The sequence below is a fragment of the Oreochromis aureus genome, linkage group 12 (genome assembly GCF_013358895.1).
Source record: "Oreochromis aureus strain Israel breed Guangdong linkage group 12, ZZ_aureus, whole genome shotgun sequence".
NCBI lineage: Eukaryota > Metazoa > Chordata > Actinopteri > Cichliformes > Cichlidae > Oreochromis > Oreochromis aureus.
In genome coordinates this window covers 39,192,223-39,217,980 of record NC_052953.1, presented here as the reverse complement: position 1 = coordinate 39,217,980, position 25,758 = coordinate 39,192,223, and the positions used below count along the sequence as shown (strand labels likewise).

General features: G+C 40.3%; 1 protein-coding gene across 2 annotated transcripts; it reads right to left on the bottom strand.

The window, feature by feature from the left end:
• Window positions 1-1,313: 1,313 nt before the first annotated feature.
• ehmt1a (euchromatic histone-lysine N-methyltransferase 1a) lies at window positions 1,314-24,323 on the bottom strand. 2 transcript variants are annotated; one of them, XM_031760182.2, is made up of 23 exons: window positions 24,247-24,323; window positions 22,283-22,734; window positions 22,039-22,174; window positions 20,578-20,660; window positions 19,767-19,995; window positions 19,471-19,616; window positions 18,320-18,463; window positions 17,183-17,487; window positions 16,967-17,050; window positions 16,788-16,876; window positions 16,582-16,688; window positions 15,170-15,292; window positions 13,455-13,556; window positions 13,260-13,364; window positions 11,267-11,421; window positions 9,263-9,430; window positions 8,966-9,110; window positions 8,717-8,794; window positions 8,177-8,292; window positions 6,506-6,592; window positions 6,323-6,401; window positions 5,372-5,547; window positions 1,314-1,793 (listed from the first exon to the last, which is right to left on the bottom strand). In XM_031760182.2, the coding sequence occupies exons 2-23, from the start codon at window positions 22,673-22,675 to the stop codon at window positions 1,697-1,699; spliced, it is 3,147 nt and encodes a 1,048-aa protein (XP_031616042.1). In that variant the 5' UTR covers window positions 22,676-22,734; window positions 24,247-24,323; the 3' UTR covers window positions 1,314-1,696. The 2 variants fall into 2 exon arrangements, with proteins under 2 accessions (XP_031616042.1, XP_039476859.1); XM_039620925.1 differs by lacking the exon at window positions 1,314-1,793 and adding an exon at window positions 2,898-3,297.
• Window positions 24,324-25,758: the final 1,435 nt, after the last annotated feature.

The window sequence follows — 25,758 nt, the reverse complement described above, 5'->3', positions numbered from 1 at the left end:
TGAGATACTTACTCTGTATTTTTAAAAAATTACATTTTTGTAAATATTTTTTTCCTCTCTTTTCATTGGACAACATTGAAGATATGACACTTTGATACAATGAAAAGTAGTCAGTGTACAGCTTGTATAACACTGTAAATTTGATGTCACCTCAAAATAACTCAACACACAGCCATTATTGCCTAAAACCCTGACAACAAAAGTGAGTACACCCCTAAGTGAAAATGTCCAAATTGTGCTCAATTAGCCATTTTCCTGGTGTTATGTGACTTGTTAGTGTTACAAGGTCTCATGTTCAAATGGGGAACAGGTGTGCTGAACTGGTGTTATTGCTCTCACAGTTTCATACTGGTCAAGTTTAACATGGCACATCATGGCAAATAATATACCCAGCACCCTGAAACTGAGCTGCAGCACGGTGGCTAAGACCATACAGTGGTTTAACAGGACATGTTCCACTCAGAACAAACCATGCCATGTTCGAAAAAAGTTGATTGTACATACTCAGCATCATATCCAAAGGTTGTCTTTAGAAAATAGATGCATGAGTGCTGCCAGCATTGCTGCAGAGGTTGAAGGCATGGAGGGTCAGCCTGTCAGTGCTCAGACCATACACGCCCACAGCATCACATGGCTGTAGTCCCAGAAGGAAGCCCCTCCTAAAGATAATGCACAAAAAAGCCCGCAAACAGTTTGCTGAAGACAAGTAGACTAAGGACATGGATTATCTGTGATCTGATGAGACCAAGACAAACTTATTTGTTTCTGATGGTGTCAAGGATTTTTGGCCGTAACCAGGTGAGGAGTACAAAGACAAGTGTGTATATCTCACTTTTGTGAGATATTGTGCATTTCATTTTAGTTCTTTAAAGTATATTTATTTTTATTTATTTCAGTTAAATTATTTTAAAATTAAAACATGGTGTTCATATTGTTTGTAAATCACCGGTTAATTGCATATTAATTTTGTACTTCTTTTTCTTTTAATCTAAACGAAAGGGATCCGTTTTTATGCAGTGGTTTTACTGGGCTGTAAATTTCTCATGAAACCCCTGCTCTTATACAAATTGTCACATCCAGCTTCGAAACACCAAGACAGTGGTGGCTATAATGCAAAACAAAATTATGACATTGCTATGGCTAGATTTACTGTCTTTGTATACAATCTAGACCCTCAAACCCATCAACCCAAGAAGCCTGAGATGAACTGGAATACCAACTGTAAGTCAGACCTCATCATCCGGCAAAGATGAAGGGGGAAAAAAGCTACTTCTGCTGACACATTTCTCTATTAACACAAAAAATAACACAGATGATATAAAATATGTTTAATGACTACAAAGCAAACACGAGGTTAAAAAATAAAAGTTCACAAAAGAACTCAGACTACCACAAATCAGTTAACTTCATTATTCCACACGTAGAAATATAAAAGTAAGAATCCATGAATGTAAAAATCATCTGTTAGTCTCTCAGTCTTCATTAGGACTAGTTTTTCTGACAGAAAAGTAACTTCTTTATAATAAGTTAGATCTTGTGCTTTGGTGATTAAAACATGTCTCTCTTTCATTTCAGGTAAATATCAGACAACATAACTGCTTGTAGTCATGACATTACTTTTACATGGTATCTGGTTCAGGAAGCAGTGATTCTCACATTAAAGAGGCCACAGTAACAAAGAGGAATCAGTGAATTTCTATTTACTAGCAACTGAGTGACGACACTTATTAGATCCACACTGACAGCCGAAGTACTTGCTCTTCACCCTCCAATAGTGATCGCCATAATCGAACCTGTTGAGGAAAAGAGAGCAAGTTAACTTGTTCATCCTACAGCCTGGAAAATTCATGATTTTTAACAGATACTGATATTTGGTCATTTAAAAATCTGATATTCCGATATACTGGCCAATTTTATTTTATCATCTTCCATATTGAGTTGACTGGTTCAGCTGCCCGTCAGTACCAGATCAACTGCCTATTTGCGCATGTGTGAAGGTAACTCTACTTGGACAAACTGCCCGAAATGCTTTGACAGAAACATTTCAGGGATTTTGAGTCATTCTGCACTCCAGATGCATTAAATGCGTTAAAATGTTTTATCGCGTTGACCGTAATGGCGGATTAATTTGCGTTAACACGTTAATTTTGACAGCACTAGTTTCCAAACAAATTCATCTAAAACTTTGTGTACACATTAGTCTCAGTGGTACAGTGGTTATTTCTGCCCCTGCATCTCATTAAAAGGTGTTGCCGTTACTGACTCATTGTGAAAGTCTCATCTGGGACTTTACAGCCTTCCAGGCAAGGTGTTTGGGGTATGTACAGTACCAGTCAAAAGTTTTGACGCACCCTCTCATTTAATGGTTTTTCTTTATTTTTATAACTATTTACTTTGTAGATTCTCACTGAAGGCATGGGATAGGATGGGATGGGATGGCCTGTTGCTGCAGGATGCTGTGGTAGCCATGCTGGTTCAGTGTGGCTTCAATTTTGAATAACCCAACAGTGTCACAAAGCACCCCCATACCATCACACCACCTCCTCCATGCTTCACGGTGGGCACCATGCATGCAGAGACCATCGTTCACCTTTTCTATGTTGCACAAAGACACGACGGGTGGAACCAAAAATCTCAAATTTGGACTCATCAGACCAAAGCACAGATTTCCACTGGTCTAATGTCCAGACCATGTGTTTCTTGGCCCAAACAAATCTCTTCTGCTTGTTGCTTTTCTGTGGTTTCTTAGCAGCTATTTGACCATAAAGGCCTGATTCACACAGTCTCCTCTGAAAAGTTGATGTAGAGATGTGGATGCTACTGGAACTCTGTGTGACATTTATCTGGGCTCTAATCTGAGCTGCTATTAACTTGTGATTTCTGAGGCTGGTGACTCGGATGAATTTATCCTCAGCAGGAGAGGTGACTCTTGGTCTTCTTTTCCTGGGGCGGGCTCATATGAACCAGTTTCGCTGTAATGCCTGATGGTTTTTGCGACTGCACTTGGGGACACATTTAAAGTTTTAGCAATTTTATGGACTGACTGACCTTCAGTTCTTATAGTAATGATGGACTGTCATTTTTTTTTTTACATATGTCTGTGTGTGACACATAAATGTTGAAAGAGCAAAAAACACATGATCAGCTTCTATAAAAGCAAACAGATGTTGCCATAACATGAATTCTAACAGTTGTCAAATAGGGCTATCAGCTGTGTACTAACCTGACTTCTGCGTAACACAACTGATGGTGCCAACCTCATTACGAAGGCAACAACTAAACCCTGACAAGGCACACCTGTGAAGTAAAAACCATTTCAGGTGACTACATCATGAAGCCCACCGAGAGAAGGCCAAAGGTGTACAGCGCCATCAACAAAGCAAAGCATGGCTACTTTCAGGAATCTAAAATATAAAACACATTTAGAGTTATTTATCCATTTCTTTCTTTGCTACATAATTTAATATACAGGGAGTGCAGAATTATTAGGAATAATTTTATTATTGAAAAACAACCATGTTCTCAATGAACCCAAAAAACTCATTAATATCAAAGCTGAATGTTTTTGGAAGTAGTTTTTAGTTTGTTTTTAGTTTGAGCTATTTTAGGGGGATATCTGTGTGTGCAGGTGACTATTACTGTGCATAATTATTAGGCAACTTAACAAAAAACAAATATATACCCATTTCAATTATTTATTTTTATCAGTGAAACCAATATAACATCTCCACATTCACAAATATACATTTCTGACATTCAAAAACAAAACAAAAACAAATCAGCGACCAATATAGCCACCTTTCTTTGCAAGGACACTCAAAAGCCTGCCATCCATGGATTCTGTCAGTGTTTTGATCTGTTCACCATCAACATTGCGTGCAGCAGCAACCACAGCCTCCCAGACACTGTTCAGAGAGGTGTACTGTTTTCCCTCCTTGTAAATCTCACATTTGATGATGGACCACAGGTTCTCAATGGGGTTCGGATCAGGTGAACAAGGAGGCCATGTCATTAGTTTTTCTTCTTTTATACCCTTTCTTGCCAGCCACGCTGTGGAGTACTTGGACGCGTGTGATGGAGCATTGTCCTGCATGAAAATCATGTTTTTCTTGAAGGATGCAGACTTCTTCCTGTACCACTGCTTGAAGAAGGTGTCTTCCAGAAACTGGCAGTAGGACTGGGAGTTGAGCTTGACTCCATCCTCAACCCGAAAAGGCCCCACAAGCTCATCTTTGATGATACCAGCCCAAACCAGTACTCCACCTCCACCTTGCTGGCGTCTGAGTGGGACTGGAGCTCTCTGCCCTTTACCAATCCAGCCACGGGCCCATCCATCTGGCCCATCAAGACTCACTCTCATTTCATCAGTCCATAAAACCTTAGAAAAATCAGTCTTGAGATATTTCTTGGCCCAGTCTTGACGTTTCAGCTTGTGTGTCTTGTTCAGTGGTGGTCATCTTTCAGCCTTTCTTACCTTGGCCATGTCTCTGAGTATTGCACACCTTGTGCTTTTGGGCACTCCAGTGATGTTGCAGCTCTGAAATATGGCCAAACTGGTGGCAAGTGGCATCTTGGCAGCTGCACGCTTGACTTTTCTCAGTTCATGGGCAGTTATTTTGCGCCTTGGTTTTTCCACACGCTTCTTGCGACCCTGTTGACTATTTGGAATGAAACGCTTGATTGTTCGATGATCACGCTTCAGAAGCTTTGCAATTTTAAGACTGCTGCATCCCTCTGCAAGATCTCTCACTATTTTTGACTTTTCTGAGCCTGTCAAGTCCTTCTTTTGACCCATTTTGCCAAAGGAAAGGAAGTTGCCTAATAATTATGCACACCTGATATAGGGTGTTGATGTCATTAGACCACACCCCTTCTCATTACAGAGATGCACATCACCTAATATGCTTAATTGGTAGTAGGCTTTCGAGCCTATACAGCTTGGAGTAAGACAACATGCATGAAGAGGATGATGTGGACAAAATACTCATTTGCCTAATAATTCTGCACTCCCTGTATCTTGCTTCATCTATTTGATGTCTTCATTATGCATCTACAATATAGAAAGTAGTAAAAAATAATGAAAAACCAATAAATGACAAGGTGAGTCCAAACTTTTGATTGGTAGTGTACTACTCTGAGGAGACCCCAAAGCAGACACTTGACACATTGACATAGACGCTTATTTAATTACTCTCTAATGCTGTCGGACTCTGTTTGGATGGTTGCAAAGTGCCCTCTGGTGGATGAACTATGCAACCTCAGCACTCAAAACTTGGTTCAAGTGCATTTCTCCCATCTTTTTACTTTTTAATTGATCGGCCATTTAGCAAATAGCCATTATTGAGCCCACTGATTTTTCGTCACCACTCACCCTATCTGGTCTCCAGTTCTGATGGACCGACTGGAGAAGAAGGCTATCCGAGGGAAGCGTAAGTCCTGGTGCATGGTGAACACCCTCACAGCCAGCAGGTTGGGCTCACATAGGTGGTTGATGAAGCGACCAATGTTGCCAAACAGTCTTGCATCAATACAATGGGCATCCCCAACCTGCACACATGGTTAAAAAAACAAAACAAAACAAAAAGTCAAATTTGTATCCTGCTAATGACTGCCTTTTGATAAGATAGATGTTAGAAAAAGGTGACACCACTACGATAAAGTTGAAAGAGCAAAAAACACACATGATCAGCTTCTACAAAAGCAAACAGTTAATCTAGAGTTTGTCGATCATTTTTTCATAAAGTTGAACCTACAGTGAGCACATGTGAAATGCTGCTCACAGCAGCAATTCTTTTCCAGAATGGCTGGACTGAATGAAAGTGTTCCAACAGTCCTGTCAAAGTCAAATTTCCAACCTTATTGAAATGCTGTGACGGGACGCTAAGAGCTGTTCATAAACAAATGCCTGGGAACTGAAGCAATGTTGTGAAAATGAGTGGGCCGAAATTTCTCTAAAATGACCTGAGAAACTAAGTCAGAAAGACCAAAATCGAAAAGGAAAGCTTTAACCCTAGTCTTAAAAGTACAGAGGGTGTCTGTCTCCTGAATCTATACTGGAAGCTGAAGACTATCTTTCATCCTACTTTTAAATACTCTAGAAACCACAAGTAAGCCCACAGTCTGAGAGTGAGGAGCTCTGTTGGGGTGATACAGTACTATGAAGTCTTTAACACGGGGCCTGATTTTTCAAGACCTTGTACCTTGACCTACAATTACACTTAGACTTTATAATTGCAAAAAATGTACTTCCTTTTATCCATGACTGTATATAAACAAACTGTTGAGTGCAGCTTTAAAAACATATTTAAACTTATTGAACCACCTTATTGTCGAGGGTAAACAGAAAGGAATCATTCTCTCTTTTGTCAGCTTCTCCATCTGTGATGATCTCGCCAACATACCTGCGGATCAGAAAGGAAGTGAGCTCATAGCACAGCTTATTTTATAAATCTTTTATGCTCTAAAACATTACATTTTACTGCTTCACTTATGAAACAATCCTCACTCGCAAATGAATGTTCCTTGAGGGATATCCTGCATGGCTCTCACTCCCCAGCCCATATTCTGTGTCCTGAACAGCTGTAGCCGGACCCTGAAAAAAACAACAAGGCAATCATTTCCTCAATGTAGATGGCAGAAGTGGCAGTATGCTTTAGAGGAAAATTAAGACGGAAGAAATCTACTGATTTGATTCAAGATGAAAACATCTTAGAAAGTGAGTCCTTTTCCTTGCACCGCAAGCTGAGTTCTCCCTCTTCCAGCCTAGGATAAGACTGCCTGCCAGCAATGTCTCGGGCATATAGGCTGTCACCTAATGGTTCCCACAGCATACACATTGAGCTGGCATGATTGATGTGATGCTTTTGCTTTCCTTAGGAAAACCTAAATGCAGTTTAATATCACCTGTACTTGCGTGAAACCTCAATCAAGGTAGTAACAACAGGCACTCTCCAAAGAAACACAAACATAAAGCAAGTTTTGAGCTAATGAGCAAAGATTTCTGAAGAGTATGTAAACTGTTATAGACAAAAGTGACAATTTTTAGAGGCCTGGGCCTGAAATACACATTTTACCTAGTTGCTGAAAATGCAGGGAAATATCTGTCTCTCAAAAATGCATATCCTTCACTGTAACTGCAGAAACAGCTATTCACAGTATGTTCTCTGTAACAATAGGAGCACCATTAAATCTTTAAAGGGAAAGTCCAACTGCTAAATAAAGATGGAACCTGTAAGCTCCACAAAGTAACGTTACAAGCAGGCTTAAGCTCAGAGCCTCCTTGCTGTAAGGTGACAGTGCAAACCACAGCACCCTGAAGCACTTCTCCACCCCCTAAAAATAAATGGTAGGGATAAACTGATGCTCTACTTTAGTCAGCTGAATTTGAGATCAAAACAGGGCAATGTGTCAGGCTTTTAAGATTCTTAATTGCTCATAGGTGTGAATGCGAGTGTGAATGTCTGTCTGTCTGTCTGTCTGTCTGCATCAAGCTGGCGACCTGCCCAGGGTGTACCCCGCCCCCTCGTCCTAGCTGGGACAGCAAGCAAAGATGAAAACCAGCACAAAAAAGTGATCACCCCAGTGATTCTGCTTTTGAAACATGAACAGGTAGAAAGGGATGCTGCAGCATGACTGCTCTTCTCCTTGTTACATGTTGAAGTTCAGGGTCTGGGTCCCTGGCTGGGGTTGGCATTAACTCAGCTTTCACTCTAGGTTCTTGGCTAGCTTAGTGTTAGCATGCTCTCTTGGCAGATGCTTGCAAAGAACCAAAGTTGTGTGAGCAGCCTAAAGCGATAATTTCTGTCCTGCATGCCGTTTTCCACTTTACCATTTATTTCGTCCTCTTGTGCAATAAAGATAAGTGTTCATATCCATGCTCCTCTGACACGCAAACTAAAATCAGCTGATTGTAGCAAGTGTGCAAGAACTGATATACGATCAATAGGCAGGCAGACTAACAATTCAAAGTAATTGGCCTACTGGGAACTGGTTTTCTACAAGTACTGGTTCTCGATTCCCAACGCTATTCAGGACCCATTGACAGAATTTATCATTGAGCATCTTCCTTGCAAAAACTCATCCATGTGATCAAAGTGGCTGCTTTCAGCTGATCTTTGTTATGAGGCTCACTTTCTTCACAGGTTTAAAAGTAGAATACCAAACAGCAGCACTTTACCTTAGTCCATTCTGGACCACACGGTTCCTGCAGGTCCTCCAGCAGGAACACGCATGGTTACATTCAAACAGCACCGGGGGCTCCCGTTGGCAGAAGTCTAGTGGTAGTCGACCCTCCTGCAACCACATACACCATGAGACAAATAGTTATTAGGAATAAAAACAGATTTTCTTCAGAGCATCTGTTGGTAATTTTAGTGCCAAGTAGAAACTGATGTGCCTTAAAAAAACAACAACAACAACAACAACAAAAAAACCCAATTCTTCAAATTTCTGTTTTAGAAAGTTACAAAGTTACCCGAACTGTCAACAGAATGTGAAGAAACATTATGTTCACAACATCTAGGTTCTTTGTTGAAGAGATAAAGAAAATCTAAGTGGGCCAGGCTGTACTGTAATGTAAAACCAGTTTAGACCCCAACAGTAAAGGAGGCAAATGTATGCTTTATTAAACAAGTCATTAAGAACACATTCTTATTTAAAATGAGGAAATTTGGGTGTCATGTGTAATCATTTCAGCAGGTGCACAGGTTCTACTTACACTGTCATACCAACAACGCAAGCTGAGCTGGCCACATATGCAGGTGCTAGATGAGCAGTCGTCTGTGCAGGTGCAGTGCTGAGTGACACAATCACCGAACCGTTAGAAGCTGGCCATGATAGTAACTATTCTCTTACAATGCTAGTCATTTTCTGCATAATGACTGCAAACTACTTCAGAGCACTTGTGCCTTCTCTGGACTGCTGCAATAAATGTATAATTTACACCTATTATACCTGCAAGTCTTACCTGTAAGTGAGTGATATCTTTGTCTATGTTCAGCGGGGAGGTAACGCAGCTGTCTGGTATATATTTAAAGTTTTCAGGCAATGGCTCACTGTCCACTGCATTAACACAGGTGATAGGCACTGCCTCATACCCCCGAGAAATGTCCCTAACAGACAGAAAAGGAAAACAAAAACCACAACAAAACAAACAAACAAAAAAAATCTACAAGTTTTTAGTTTTCCTTTTTGAGGAATGGCAGATTTTGTGAAAGCAGAAATTCTTCAGCCAACAAAGGAATAGGACAAAGTGCAGCACTACCTGCTGAGCACTCTCTCTCCACGGCATTCCCTTCCTCTCCTGGCATCAGTCAGCTTCTTGTTGGTATTAAGGGCTGTCCACACTTTGGAACCGCAAGCACAGCAGTCCAGAGCTGTTTCTCCATCCCTGTTCCTTTGACTGACATCAGCTCCACGAGACAGAAACAACCTGCATATGGAGAATGTTTAAGTTAAGACTTATGGTCATCTAAAAAAACAGAGTGAAGGTGACAAACAGTGAGATAGACTGGTCCTCACTGTCACTGCTCAATTTGAGCAGTCAAAACCATTTCTAAATCTCATTTACCTAATCACAAACACAGCTATGTAGCATTTTTATCTATGCCTAAGCACTAGGGATGGGTATCGAAACCTGGTTCTTGTTGAGAACCGGTTCCCACTGTTTCAATTCCTTGGAATTGTTTGCCATTTTTGCAAACGATTCCCTTATCGAGTCCAGTCGCCCCGAATGACGTTGCGGAGCATCATTTACCAGGCAGGAAACATGGCGCCTAAGCGGCTCAAACGCTCAAAAGTTTGATTATACTTTACAAGAACGGATGACAACAGGGCAACTTGCAATACTTGCAAATTAGATATTTCATTTAAAGGAGGAAACACTACAAATATGCAAAAGCATTTGCTCACAAAACACGCGATAACCTTAAATGAATGTCATATTTTTAATTCCGCTCTGGACTCGTGAATCTCAACCCAGCAGCAGCGGTAACGTTTGCACGTCCTCTCCCGTTAATACGGCAGGTAAATAATCAACTAACAGTACATATTATGTTAGCGCAATCTGCCTTATTACAAAACCTGCCATTACTGTGCGCTGCATTTAGGTGACCATGATGAGAGACACAGACAGAGTCTGGCTGGCTCAGATGCTGGCAGTTCTCGCTGCAGTCTACCGTTAGCGTCTCCTTTCAGGCCAGGATAGACGAATGTCACCGAGCAGTGACTAAGTTTGTGGTCAAAGGCTTGCACCCATGTGCCACAGCAGATGCCCCCGATTTTCGGTAAGTGACTGTGTTTAATTGTAGGCAGGGACATTACTGGATATTCTTGTGTAATTGCTACAGAACAATTTATGTTATACTTTGTTATTGCTACAGAAGAATATTTATTTTATTATTTTACATTTACAGTTTTTTTTCCTGGGGACCCTGTGACACCCCATTGAAGAGCCGTAGGCTGTGGATCTCTTAAGATCTCACTGTTGGCTTTGTAAGGCCATGTTACTCCTAAATTTCTATCTTGTTCAAAGAGAAGATATAAAACAAAGTTCTAAGCTAATCGACCTTAGTGTTCTCCTTTTTTAAAAAGAATCGATAAGAGAATCGATAAAGAATCGAATCATTAAACAGAATCGAAAATGGAATCGGAATCGTGAAAATCTTATCAATACCCATCCCTACTAAGCACTTTCTAACACACTCAATGGACATATGCAACTCTGTACCTTGAGCAAGGACACTTGCAGACACTAGAAGAGCCGGGAATCAAACCTTCTGATTAATATCAGTTTGCCTCAGAAATTAGGGGCTTCATTTGGTTCTGTATTATCAGTTAAGCACTGATTTCCCAGAATGGAAACCCACATATTATTTGTTCTAGAGCTCTTGCGTATTACCACATTTTCAGGAGAAGCAGACTGTATTTTATAGATAAGGCTTTCTACAGCTGCAGCTGCATTTGAATACTTTGTATAAGAAACAAAATGTTTAAATAATCTGTTTGTGGTTGAAACCAAGAAGCAAACAAATGCAAGAAATTCAGTGACTAAATAGCTGAAAGCTTTTTATGCATGCCGCCTCATTGTTTTGGCTGAAAAATTTTGATTTGCTAAAATAAATGTATTAATCTTAAGCTATAATTTAACCCTTTGTTTCCTCTTTTCTCTCATTACAGACAAACAAAAATTTACCGTTTCCTCAAAATCAGCATCATCATCTGATGTGAAGAAACTGAGTGACCTCTGAGACTCAGACTTCACACTCACATTACGCACTCCAGGTGGTTCTCTCTGGCGGCGACATGAAGCGGTGTATCACCATGAACGTTCACAGCATTCAGGTCGCATCGAGCCTCTAGCAGAGCCTGTGCAATGTCATCGCAGCCTGACAGAGCGGCCCAGTGTAGGCAGACATTCTCTTCCTAAAATGACAGTGACAGGTGTAAGATGTAAGCCTCAGACATGACATACCTCTACCCTCGGCAACAGTGCTCTAAAACATCTCAACAAGCACTCGCAAAGACTTTACTGAGCTCCAAAAAGTCACACTAGCACTAAGTTAAAGTTGCCAATGAATTTGACTCTGTGCACTGACTAATCCCCCAGGGGTAGCAGAAAGAAAGACATGCAAGTGAAAAAGCTACTATTTTGAGTATGTGAATCCCTGAACTGTGACCTCAGGAGGAAAACACTTTTTTTGGATACAGATTTCCATCAAGGCATGTAGGCATGTCAGTGTGTCTTAACATAAACAGTTTGTTCAAATAATAATAATAATAATAATAGGTCTCCAAGTAAGGCCCACGACTGACAAAAATCTGTTAGACATAGCTGATATCCTTAATTTTTTTATTTTATTTGAAAGACACAACTAGCTAAGCCCACCAAGCTGCTTCAAACCGTGTTTGTATGAGGCAAAACAGAAAAACGTTGGCTTGAAGGAAGAGGAGCTAAAACCAGACCCACTTTAAGACAACGAATCTCGAAAAGCTACTCCGGAAGATCCCAAAAACAAAATTATGAAGAAAGAAATAAACATTTAATTTCCACTTTTTATGGTGACCAGACACTTTCATTACGAATCAACAAGCTTCTTGCACAGTCTCGGTTAATGCTTTTTTTTTTAAAAGGCAGAATTTGTAGAGGTCAAGACAATATCTCAAAAAATTTCTTAGTTTTCAAAAAATGTCCAAGTCCTAACTTAACTGTGGACTGCCTAGATTTTTTATTTCTAAATAGGTCAGGACTTTTTGTACCAGATGCTTTTCCCCCTTTTTCAATATGTAAGCATTCAGCACAATAGCATACTAAAAAGAAAAACAGTTCCAATAGGAGGGAAAAGCCCCAAAGAAAGGCCAGTATTTCCACGATGTCTTGTGACTACTTAAACTTCACTCAGATGACAGGTTTAAATTTTTTGTAAAGAAATCTAAGGCTACGTTCACACTGCAGGCGAAAGCGCATCAAATCCAATTTTTTTGACCCTATGCGACCCATATCCGATCATGGTATGACAGTGTGAACGGCACAAATCCGATATTTTCAAATCCGATCTGGGTCACTTTCGTATGTGGTACTGAATCCGATACATATCCGATGTTTTAGAAAGCGACTGCTGTTTGAACGGTCATGTCGCATTAAATCCGTCTTTTACGTCACTGACACAAGACAGACGCCAATTATCAGCGCCGGAGAAGCGCCCAAGAGGACATCGCAAACGCTTCCTGGCCATCCAGTGTAGATGTCAGTGAAACTGTTGGGAAGACAACGTTGGAGAAACGTGAACATTTTATTTGTACTGTATAATCTGCAGATTCTGACAGAATTCTGCAGCTATCCTTTGAAGCACCGCCTCTCTAAAACAGCAATAAGGATAATTATTAGGTTATCTACATTATTATGTAAATAACAAAATAACTTAAAGCAAAAATTGGGAAACGTAAAGTCTGAAGTCTTTATATTAAGGGCCATCAGTCAAACAATATTGTTTGCTCTGGGTCTAAACAAAGCGCGTTGTGTGTGACATCTTCTTTTGCGCATGCGGGCCGCTTTGAGCGTTCACACTAGAGCGCGTTTGCTGTCGCATTTTATTTGTAGTGTGAACAAGCAGACAAAAAAAATCGGATTTGATCAAAAAATCGGAATTGAGCATTAAGACCTGCAGTGTGAATGTAGCCTAACAGAATACAATTAGACTAGTCGGAGAGTGTTCTCCTGTGTGTGTGGAACAAGAGTAAAACAGTATGCCGAGCACACCAACCTTATCTCGGATATTAACATCGGCTCCTTTGGCCAGCAGCAGGTGGACCAGCTCCTTGTGCTTGTACTCGATGGCCCAGGTGATGGGAGTCCACCCTCCATCATCCTGTGCACACATACGCTGAAAATGTCACACCAAGATTCCCCGTAACACATGACTATTAGGGGTTTGTTAGTGAATCACACCGTATTTTACCTGACAGTTGATGTATTTGGATGCCTTGGAGAGCAGATGATGGATTATATTGTAATGCCCCAGTTTAGCTGCCAGATGCAGACAAGTGAAGCCCATGATATCCTGGGATGACAACATGATTCACACTGAACAACACTGCATTGCTGCCAACACTGTCAAAGCCCAGAAGAAAGGGAACTTTATTGACTTCTGGACCTTGTGAGTGAAAAAGGACAATAGACAAAAAACGATGAAGCAAAGTGCACCAAGCAGCTCTGAAATGTTCTCTACCTGCTCCTGCTCCACTCTTTATGCCTTACAGCTGGTGAGCATATTTATATTTCATATAGTAGTTTCAGAAACTTGCTTAACGGGGGTCTCTCGCCTATTTGTTGCTTCAATGCTAATTCTTTCCTCGGCCACAATTACATAATCAATTCTCTGCATAAATAAAAGAACAAATCACAACAGAGCAGATTCTGAAAATACTCAGAACCCTTTGCATATCCTACATTCACTAACCCATAACAAATCAAACTATTTATGTAGATGAAAACAATACACTTCATTCTAGTGTAGTAATGCTGCCGTCATATCATCACACCAGGAAAACCAGTGGATTATTATTCATTACTCAGTAATGACGAAGGTTGACTCAAGACACTCTAGTTCTGGTCTCTAATGTATATGATTGACACATGTGACCTGTTGAGATGTTTGTCGGGACTGAGGCGCCTGGAAAGGGATCTCAGGGTTGCACTGTAAGGGGCAGGCAGTTGGTGTCGTAAGCCACCCCCTCTGTTCAATGATAGTCGTTCACAGTGGACATAAATGGCTTTTATTACTCCTCTTTCAAACCATCTGTCTTCTCTTTCCAAAATATGAACATTGGCATCCTCAAAAGAGTGACCATTATCCTTTAAGGTGCTAATGTACAGACAAGTCTTTTTTCTGTCAAACTGGCTCTTCTATGTTGTGCCATGGATGGCTGGCACTGCACGGAATACACTGTGTTGCTTAGCTTGTGTTTTGGAGTTTTGACTCAATGACCCTCTTAAGGGACAACCCACACTAGGGTTTAAATACCTGGGACTGTCTACCTTTTGGTTTTAAAACTGAAGAAGCTTCTTTGATGAGGTAAAACATCTTTACAAAATTTAAAGAGGTTCAGTTGCTTTCTTCCCAGCTCCTTAGACTATAATGATCTGGATGACCGAGAACCTACACAAAGACAAAGTTGTAGGCAGATTTTCTGCAAAACTGTACCTGGGTTAGCTGCTGCCTGAACCTCTCAATGCCAGTTGTGACCAGTTTCCCATGCAAGGCAGAACTCATGTTCAAACTTCCCCATCCATAAACTGATCTTGTGAATTGTGTAGAGCTAGAAACTGAACAGCTACCAGGTTGCCCATGTAGTGAAATTTTCTTTTATTTTTTGCTTTACTGTTTTGGTTATTTTCAGGTCCCTGAATCTCTTCAACTGTACAATAATCTAAGATTCTTGTGATCGCCTGCCCCCCCCCCCTTCCCTTTCAACAGAGTTGTTAATAAGCAGGTGAAAAAAATGAATGAGATTTTAAAAACAGAACCTCAGGTTCTGAAGGTCCTGAGGAGTGGCAGTAGATGACAGAGAGTGGAATCAGACTGAGTGATGGATGACACTGAATCTGACTAAAGCATACACCAGGCTGACAGGAGACGTTGATGGTGCCCAAGATGGGGACCGACCCACCCACCTTGTGGCTGATGGACGCTCCGGCTCGAAGAAGATACTTCACTGTGTCCAGGTGATTGTTTTCACAGGCTGCCATCAGTGGTGTTCTCTGGTCCTCATCAAACATGTCCAGGTTAGCTCCAGCCTGTGTGTGCACACAAACACAACGTGACAAGTTTACACACTGACTTCAGCCAGTGCCTTGCCAAACCAAGATCTGTTTCAGTAACGGAAGTTAACAGGAAATTTGTCAGAACCTTTTTTTGATAAACTCTAAAACGATTGTTATTGTGTTGTTGTTATTTTTTTAAATATAATTTTTAAAGAATAATTTACACCAGAGACTAAACTGGGAATCCTTGACTGGCACATACTGTACTGTACAAAATTTAGGATGATACCTTATTGCTCAATTACTTTATATTTTGATAGGAAAATGGGACATAGGTGAAGCAATATGCACAAACATACATAGAAATACAGTACATACTGAAAAAATGGAGTTTGTACAATTATAATAAGCTTTAAAGTCAGTATCCGGTATGACTACGCCTTCCACCTGTGAGCCCAGATGGGCATGTTAACTCATACAGAGAAACCATGAACAACAAACAGAGCAGATGAAGACAAATGACAATGCTTTGATATGATCATATGGGGGGGAAAAAGTGGAGCGATGTAGAAGTGCTAGTGCATTATCGGAAATCTCCCAACAGTGAAAGCCAAACTAATGGATGGTTCAAGGTCACCTCAACTAAAAGTGGAGAGGGTGTCTCACTTCCGAATCCAAACTGGGAGTTGGTCCAGCCTTGAAGTAACAAATGCATGAACCAGTTTTTTCAGTACCACTCTGAGAAAGGATGGAAGTGGAATTTTAATAATACTGGACAGATAAACAAATGCACTCCGACATATTAGTTCATGGTGCAAGCTGAATTAATTTATAGGATTAGTTTTTTAAAATTTGTTTCTACTTTTTGCAATGATTAATTGACCATTCATTTTTTAAACTATCTGATAAGGATTTATTTATCTATACTTACTAATTATTTTCTTTTCAAAACTCTATACAATGTCATTTTTCAAGATTAGGGATCACTGATATTAAAAATGTCTTCCCAGGATTTATTTGACACAATTCCAGCTTTCCTCCCACAGAATAGAAAAGTACTGGTGGCCGCCAGTGCTGCTCCTCAGTCTAATAGATCCACATACAGTATAAATGTGAAAATCCTAGGTGACTTGCTTCTTGAGTTATAGTTGCAAGAAAACTTGAGTTCAAGGTTACTTAGATTGAAACTCAAAGATTTCTAGTAGATGCGCCTATGGTATCACCTTGTTCTTGAGTAATCGCATTTACAACTTGGGTGTCCAAAAAGGATGTCTCCAATACGTCTTATGGAGCAGTCTGCAGTGAAGCTAGTATCGTCTCACCTGGACCAGCACGTCACAGATCTCCTGGTGACCCTCAGCAGCTGCTGCATGAAGGGGGGTGCATCTGTTTTGGCCCTCCATCAAGAAGTTGGGGTCCTTCCCATCAACTGTAACACACAAATTTTGGTCTTAAACAGCCGCCAACAAATAGATCCTGAGTTGATTTTGCTTAAGCCAATTTTCTTCTGAGAACATATGTGAGCTACCTAGTAGCTGGATGACCTTCTGGAGGTCTCCCTGCTTTGCAGAAATGTACAGCTGCCTTGTGGGGTACTTGACCTTCTTTGGTTTGAGGCTGAAAAAAATAAAGGTTATTCATTTATCTCAAACTGTAAACTTTGAGACCCACGCTGATGTCACTCTTACATTTCAAGGTTAACCTTACTTCTCATCATCTAGTGCCAACAGAATGCTCTCCAGTGACTCTTTAGGAAGTCTTTCTGCAGTGTTCACAGCCTCATTCTTTAACCTGCAGAGGAAAAAGAAACAAGTAGTAAGCTTGATTTATCTTTTAATAGTTCCTTTAAATACAGAAAGTCATGTCTTTACTTTTCATCTGTGAGGAAAAGCGATGACATGGGCACAAGCAGCACTATGTTACCTGCTTGGGCTCTCATCTCTGCCTCTCTGCGGCTCACTGCTCTTTTTAGCTCTGAGCCCCTGTATTCGTAACATGTTTGGGACTGAAGGCGGCGTAGCCACCACAGATACAGCTGGAAGCGATGACCCAGGATTTAATCTAGGGACAGAGGGTGACAAATCAGCCTTGGGGACTGTGACCTCCTTCGCCCCACAGGCATCCTCTCCACAGTGGGGGCAAAACTTTCGGTCCTTCAGGATGGAGGCGCAGTCACGGTGAAAGCGGTGGGAGATGCTGCCATAGGGCCTGCACTCCATGAAGGTGCCCTGTGGGATGAAAGTTAAGAAGTACAGCAGTGAAACATTCAACATGTTTCAGATTGAAACATTTCAGGTGATGTTTTTAGTTGTCAAGCCACATATACACTCAAAGCGATTACTAATATTTTGTGTTGATTTGTATTGATTTCAAGACAGGAACCTTCCTGGAAGAGAGGTCAGAAATCTGTAAATGAGTCTCTTGGAGGAATGCGACATCCCCTTTAAATGTGTAAAGTAAATAAACAGTGCATGTGGAAAGTATTCCGAGCGCATCACTTGTTCCACATGCTGTCATGTTAGAGTCTTAATCTCTGACACCTGATTGTCCTTTAAAAATTTTTAAGTTGTAGTACAAGAAATGCCTGAGGCATTGGCCTCATTTTTGTGTAAATGGTTGCATACAACTTTACTGTTTGCAAAATTTGTGCATAAGTTTTTAACATGTACACTTTCTATTTGCATTTCAAGTTATGAAAAAGATTCGCTAAACATGTTTGTGGTTTTTACAGTAAAATAATTCAAACTTTTTCTTATTCAGATTGTTTTACATTTTTTGTTTGATTGTAATTCAATTGTGTTAATATAGTATGCCAAAATGAAAAATGTTTTTTAAAGGTGAAATATAAAGGTAAAATAAAAAGTTGTCAAAAACAGCCAATTACACCCTGGACCCCAAAAGGTTAAAGATCAAAGTCTTCTCTGATTATATCCTGACTGCTTTATTTCAGATTCAGTGTGGCGTTGGGCTGAAACAAAATGTCCAATATACTGCAGTATATTTGAGCATGTACTGCAGTACATTGATAATCTCAGGACTTTGTGTGCTTTCTCTGCTCACCGTCCTACAGAAGAGTCCACATCCAGGGCAGCACTGGTGCTTGACCATACCGGCTCGGTGATCTTCGCACAACACCAGCAGATGGACAGTGTTGGAGGGGCGCATCATTTCCTGCTTCATCACTCGCCTGTGACAGCGATTTAGCTGAGCGGAGACAGACAGACACAAAAAATGAATACCGCACTGGTGCAGCATTAATGCAAACGGGGTTATTGTCACGCTGCATGACAGGACAAGTTCAGCCAAGCTTTAGCTCGCAAGCAGATGGTCTCGCTTTTGATTTTGGAATACTTTGGTATACAAAAGTGGCTACAGAACAAGCTCAAATCATCACCTCTCCATCACCGTGCTTGACAGCTGGTATGAGGTGTTAGGTTTTTGCCAAATGTGGCACTGTGTATTAAGGCCAAACATCTGCACTTTGATCTCATCTCTCCAAAAGACATTGATTCAGAAGTTGTGCGTTTTGTTCAGATGCATCTTAGCAAAGCCAAGCTGTGATGTCTTTTATAGAGAAAAGAGGATTTAGAAACCTTTCCTATCAAGCCATTTTTTAAAATTTTTTTTTACTGTGACGAACTTTAACATTTAACATGCTAAGGCCTACAGAGTCTGACATGTAACTCGTGGACTTTCTGTTTTAGCTGTCAGACAGATTTCTCTGACCACTGTAGTCTTCCATTGTGGTGAATTTGCTGGTACATCCACTCATGGAAAGACATTCTCTCTGTTGCATAATACGAGTTTATATTATTTGGAAATGGCCTTAAAACTTGTCCCAGACTGATGGGCAGCAGCAATTGCTTCTTTAAGACCATTACTAATTTTTCAGCTAACACGGCTGAATGCTCCAGGCCCTACCAAAACCTCTGCTTGTATAGAGATGCCCACACTTACTAATGGTCATCTAATCAAGTATATTTGATTAGCAGCACTACTTAATCTCTTAATTCCTATCGAAGCAGAAAGGCTGTAGTTAGTTTTTCCATATACTACTTGGCTAACCGTAACTCTTAGCTAAATAAAAAGTCATGTATTGTTTATCTGAAGATGTTTACAAATAAAATTAATTTCATATAGTTCACTGTAAAGCTTTTTTCTCCAGGGGCAATGAGACCATGAATGTCTTTGTTATTCCAGCAGATCTTTACCGTTCCATCTGCACTCTCCGTGGCCATGCAGGTCTGGTCCAACGCAGAGAGGCCTCCTCTGCTGTTAGGTGTCTCCATGCGACAGCAGCATAGCGGTAATTCCTCAGCCAGGTCTGTTTCTGCCACTTCAGAATATGGTGCCAGACCTACACACAAAATCCTGTTATTCTAATACACATCACAGCAAGCCTGTGACCTCTGTGCCCTCTAAAACTGAGCATTGTAGAAAGAAAAGAGAAGACGTGATGACTTTAGGTTAGAGGTAATCCAGTTATCATTCAGTAAGATCATCTTACCTGGTGATATGGATGGCGAGAGAAGCTCCTGCTGAGCTTTCAGGTCCAGGCAGTCCAAAGCCAGCTCTGTGTATTCTACATGGCTGCCTTGTCCTGACTCCATCTCCTCCACGTGCGATTCACTCCTGACAGCTGTCGTTGCTCCAGCCTGTACAGTTACAGGTGGAATCACTGGTTTCTCAACAGCTGCAGTTTGGTTCTTCTTCATTCTGACTTTAGGCTCCTCTTTCTAAAACACAGAAAAATAATAAAAAATAAATAAAGACAGGAATAACATTTTCTGACATTTTATGTCTAGTCATTTGAAAAAAAGGCTGGTCTACACTGGAAGTAGTCTGCAGGAACAAGTCTATGAAAACAACACTTGCCAACCTCAAAGTCCAGTGGGCAGGTCTCAAGTTAAACTTCTCAACTTCTAGGTCAAGTGACTACCAGTGAGAGCAAAGTATTGACATTATGATTGACATGTATGATAACAAATTAAAGTGAACGAGTGACCAGTAACTACAAAGCAATTTTTTGCAACAAGCAAACAGCATTCTGTGTAGACATCCTTTTATAGCAAAAGTTCTGAAACAGTTGAACAAGAAAACCACATTGTGACAGTGACAAATGAAAAATGCCAATGTCCCACTCAGAATCAGTCTGACAAATAATGAATTAAACCCATTTAGGAAAACATACAAGGCCATGAGTTTCAAGGATCTGCACTTGTTATTAACAACTGCGTAATATCTTAGTAGAGTGCCTCTTTTCAACCCAACCCCCAGTCAACGTTTGTGTCAGTGAGCAAATAAATTAATGGACCTGCCTTCTCTGGTTGTTTAACTGCCTTGGCCTTCTTTTTAGGGACCAGGTTGTACATTCCCATCTTCCGCTTCTTCCTCTTTAGACCTAGGAAAGGGACAAAAAGACCAAAATCATTTTACCATTTATTCTGTGAATGCCAAAACTGCGAAATTATATACTGCCAATTGTATTCACTTGTCTGCCTTCACACGCACATGAACTTTAGCGACATCTCATTCTTAAATATGATGGTGGCCTACCCTTTGCAGGTATAACAGCTTCAGCTCTTCACAAGGTTTAGCAGAGTGTTTATGAGAATTTTTGACCGTTCTTCCAGAAGTACATTTGTGAGTTCGGAAACTCACGTTGAGTGAGAAGGCCTCGGGTGCAGTCTACGCTTTAACTTGTGTCTGTAGCGATTGGCTATGCAGAAAGTTTGCAACTTCTCCGCATCTGCTGACCCTGCTCTGTGATTTTCTGTGGTCTACCGCTTGATTCCACTTTGATATAATACCACTAACAGTTGACTGTGAAATATTTAGAAGAGAGGAAATTTCATGACTGGACTAGCACAGGTAGCACTTTTTCATGGTGCCATACTAGAATTTACCGAGCTCCTGAGAGCAACTCATTCTTTTACAAATGTTTGTAGTAGCAGTCTGCATGCCTTTTGGCAATAATTATATTTTTAAAAACTTCAGTTTCAAATTAATTCAATTCAGTCCATTGAAGATAGAACTACAAAAAACTTTGGAGAAAATATTTGTATACACGTTGCTGATGTGAAACTCAAAAATATAGTGGATGAAACTCAAATCTCACCGTGAGAACGGTTTTGATTAATAGTGTAAAATCATGCAAATTCAAAACATTTTTAACATAATAACATATTATAAATTAAAAGTAAGAGCTCAAAAAATTTGATGTCTTTTGTAAAGAGTGACCTACGTTAGCAGGTCAGGAAAAGAAATTCTATCAGTGCGGGTATATAGGCTTTAATGGTTTACTTTTTAAAAAAAAATATTTGGAGCATTATTAGTGACTGCACAGCTACAATTTACACCTGTTTACTAAATGCCTCACACAGGCAACTGGAAAACAAGAACAGAAAACAATTTTTAGTCAAAATTTAATAACTACTTATCTAAAAGCCTTTAAAATTATATGGCTTTTCCACCTGTTCCCAGCAAAAAATCTGTTAAGTGTGTAAGCAGTTCATATGAAGTAAAGGTAGGGAACAGACACAGATATAGAGAATTCCTCTTTTCGTACTCAGAAGCAAACTGCTGTTTGGACACATTTCTAAACATAGCTCCTTTGATATATATGCACAGATTTCTTCTTTGCCTACTCCTTTGAACAGTAAACGTGGCATGCACTTTGGTGCATACTTGTTACTTATGATGCCATCTGTCTGCAGCAAACTGGAATCAATAAAAGATTTCATTAAAATTTTAATTTCCAAAGGAATGGATGGACTGACCAGCCTGAGGTTTGACTGAAGTGGAGACAGTCCTCTTTCCTTTGCCTTTGGGGCCGTGATGAAGCTCCATGTTGAACAGCGGTCCAGACTTCACTGAGTCTCTCACAGCCAACTTTGACATCTTCAAACTGGCACCCTTTGCAGATGATGAGAATGTGATGTTATCAAGTTCATATGTGCATTATATAAACACACAGCATATTCTAAATACTGCCTGATAACATTTCAAAGAAAATCTGTTTACCTTGTCAGTAGACGGACTTGCTTGCACTTTTTTTCCTGCTGTCACCTGTGATGAGCCTGAACTGTGAGCCTGTCTTTCTGAGTTCCCAGCAGCAGTGGTGGCGGTGGCAGCCATTGCAGCAGCAGCAGGTCTTTCTCTGAACAGTGGAGTGGTCACACATCCAGCAGTGCCCAGAAAAAGGCTGACCGGAGATCCCAGAGGGTTTCCAGCTGCTGTCCGTTTGCTGTGAAAAGCTGCATTGGCTATGGGTGAGCTGTGAAAGGGAGTTATCAATACTTTGGGCCTTTGACTGCTCAGTGACACTTGTCCTTTGACACCCACAGGTGTTCTAGAAGCAGGACTTGAAGGTCGTCTGCTGGGAGAAGGACCCTCATCGGCTCCGCTGTGATCCATTGCTGTGCTGAGGTGGCTGAGTGTTGGAGCACGTCAGACTGTGGGTGCATTAGAACTGCCTAAAGATTCAAGAAAAAAAATTAAGGCCACAAATGCTTGTTCCAGAAAAACGTTGCTAAGCTCTTTAACAGGTCTTAGGAGAGGTTTTACGCGGGTTCATCCTTGACCTTGAGCTGGTGTTGAATTTAAGGTTATTATCAGTCATTGAACAATAGCTATATTCAAGACATCCTTTATGGCACCAGATTTCCTTTGATCCTCAGGGTTAAAACAAAAAACATTTGGTGTATCTCAAATAAGTTTTAGTCTTCCCCTAAAAGACAATCACCAGGTTTGTAATAAAAATAACTGAAAACATTCGTGCAAAGTAAGGTTTAATTAATTTGAGCGTAAAATTTGTTCATCAAAATAATCACATGTAGTACTGTTATCTGGTTAGACTTTTTTCAACAACAGGTTCCTTATGCATGTAGGTTGAAAGGTTCCTTATGCATGTAGTGACCTTACCAAAGGGCCTTTGAGCTTGTTGTAAACTCACTACATAAATAAAGCTCAACTGAAAATTAAATTGTACTGTTGTTTTTAGCGCTCCTTTTCGAGGTTACACTGGATGAAGTTTGAGACATCTGATCTTAATACGAACTAAAAGCAGTGCAAATACCCTTCTATGAACATTAAACATTCAACAGAGAAGGCATGGAGAGTGCAGCAAAAACACAATTATCACATATTTGCATGTCAATGAACTTTGACCCCAAGGGGTCTGGCCAGTAATTTTTGTCATGTTACGTGACACACCACGCAGTATACATATTTCACGTCGCCTATTTGCGTGTTTCGCTTAGGACAGAATTTTAACAACTTTAGTATACATATTAGTTCGAAAGCAGCAGTAAAGAAAAAATACGAATATTTGGTATCAGTTTGTGGCCCTGTTTTGTTTACCAATAGCAGCTCAGCGGTAACCGATCTAACCACCGTTTATCCTAAAAGTAAACTTAGCGGGTACTTTCGAAAACTACTGAATGTTATTCAGATGCACTTTCTTTTGTCTCGGGGCTGTTTGGAGAATTCCGAAAGACGTTTCCAAACAATCCAAGTGAAAACGACGTATTAATGCAAAATACGTTTTTGAAATGCCATTTCCCATGTTATTCTTGCAGCAGATGGGCTGCCATTTTTATTTTCATTCGGAAGCAAAAGCCTAAATTAGGAAACGACTTCAAATATTTGTAATCCTTTCGTTGACGAATTCTTTTTAGTCGTGATCACTACATGAATCTTTGAGGAATCTCCAGATACCACAAAACAACTCGGCGTGTCTGAAAAGCCACCTTTCACGCTTTTCAAGTATTACATGTTCTTTAGAGACTTTAGAGAAGTCAACAGTTAGCTCTGTGACCAGAAGGTACGCTAATACATAAGAAACACAAACTGGGTTAAAGATGCAAGAAAGGCCGTGCAAAGCTCGCTTCCGTAGAGAAGCATTGCAAGCCACGAGTGATAATGGACAACCAGAGGTTGTAGCGCTAAAAGCCAAAACAAGTTACACCAGCAGAGTTTCATCCTACCTACACTCATCCGCATAGCTGTCCAAACTAAGGTGGGACCGATGGAACAGGAACACTACGGTCCTCACTTCCGCCCCACCCGCATGCTCACGTGACGCATTGCGAGCGCTTGCAACTTGCATCCTTGGCGAAATCTTTTTCAAGTGTTGTAGAGTGTCTCTGCTTTCATTAGCCGAAGACCTCGGCTCATTCACTTAGAACAGCACGAACCCGGCGTATTTATTTATGCTAAAACTGCCAGTCTATAAACTGGTAATAATACTGCCACTACCTCTGTTAAGCCGGTGTTTTTCGGAGAATTACCAAACAATCTCATACTTTATTTCAAATAAAGATTCTGTGTTTTAGTTAAACACTACCTGAAGTTCCTTTATTTGTTAGGAAGGATTTGTTTGTTGTTGAGTGCAATGTTAAATTCAGTTCTTTAAAAACAAATCCTTCCTTGTTAGGAAGGATCTGTTTGTTGTTTATTATGAAGGCAATATGAGCAGAGATTACAAACATGTTGAGGGATTAGCTGTGTTAGTTCAGTGAGAGAGTCAAAAACTAATGTGTACACTTATGTCTGCATTTTTATTTTATTAAATACTAAATGCACTACTGTACTACTTGAACACTAAAGTGGCCTTCCAATGGGATGACAGTGCCAGCATTGGCCCACAGCTCATTTAAGTTTGAGACCCCTGCTTTAGAGTAATTATTCTCAGCTTTTCTGATACATTGTCATCACATGCTGAGTCAAGACACATAGGCATCATTTACATTTCTTTCCTCTTTTGTGCTACCCTGCCTGAAAATAGAAGTGCAACACTTCTATCTGATATCAGGCTGCTTTCATGCCTTGTACACAGGAAAATGGAGAGAGTAATTTTTCCAGAGTTAACATTATTTTCCTCTAAAAGAGTCATTTTCACTCATTTTGGATTGTAATCATTTCGATTGGCCGCCAGAGTTGGAGCAAAAAAACAGAGGAAATTCCATTGGAGTAATATGTCATGACCACGCCCACTACCATTTCCTAAGTTTCTGCTACTATCCCGCAGTGGAACATAGACAACTGTCAGCAGTGCGCCAGGTAAGTGAGCAAAGTGCTCAATAATGATTTAATTTAGGATAAAATGGGGAATTTCTGTTTATTTGAAAGGTCTGTAACATTACGGCTTGAGAGTTTGTGGGTCTTACATGCTGCATAATTGGCAAGGTTGATGCTTACGTTAGCTTCTGCTAAATTAATGTCGTTAGACTACTCACAGACAGCATTAAGGTATATATCACTAAACTAAATTTAGCATTGCTCAATAGCTGCTTTAGGTAGTATAATTGACCAGGGTAGTGTGTTTTTAGCAAATTCGGTGCACCAATGTTTTATCCAAAAAAGGTTGGTGAGCACATGTGTTTTACTCCAAACTGAGTCATGAAAATTGACTTTTTTACCTGATGTGTGTTTTATCGTGGATTGATGTTTGTGGATGTTTCACCTGTTCAGTTAGAAAGCACGTGTGGTTTACTCTG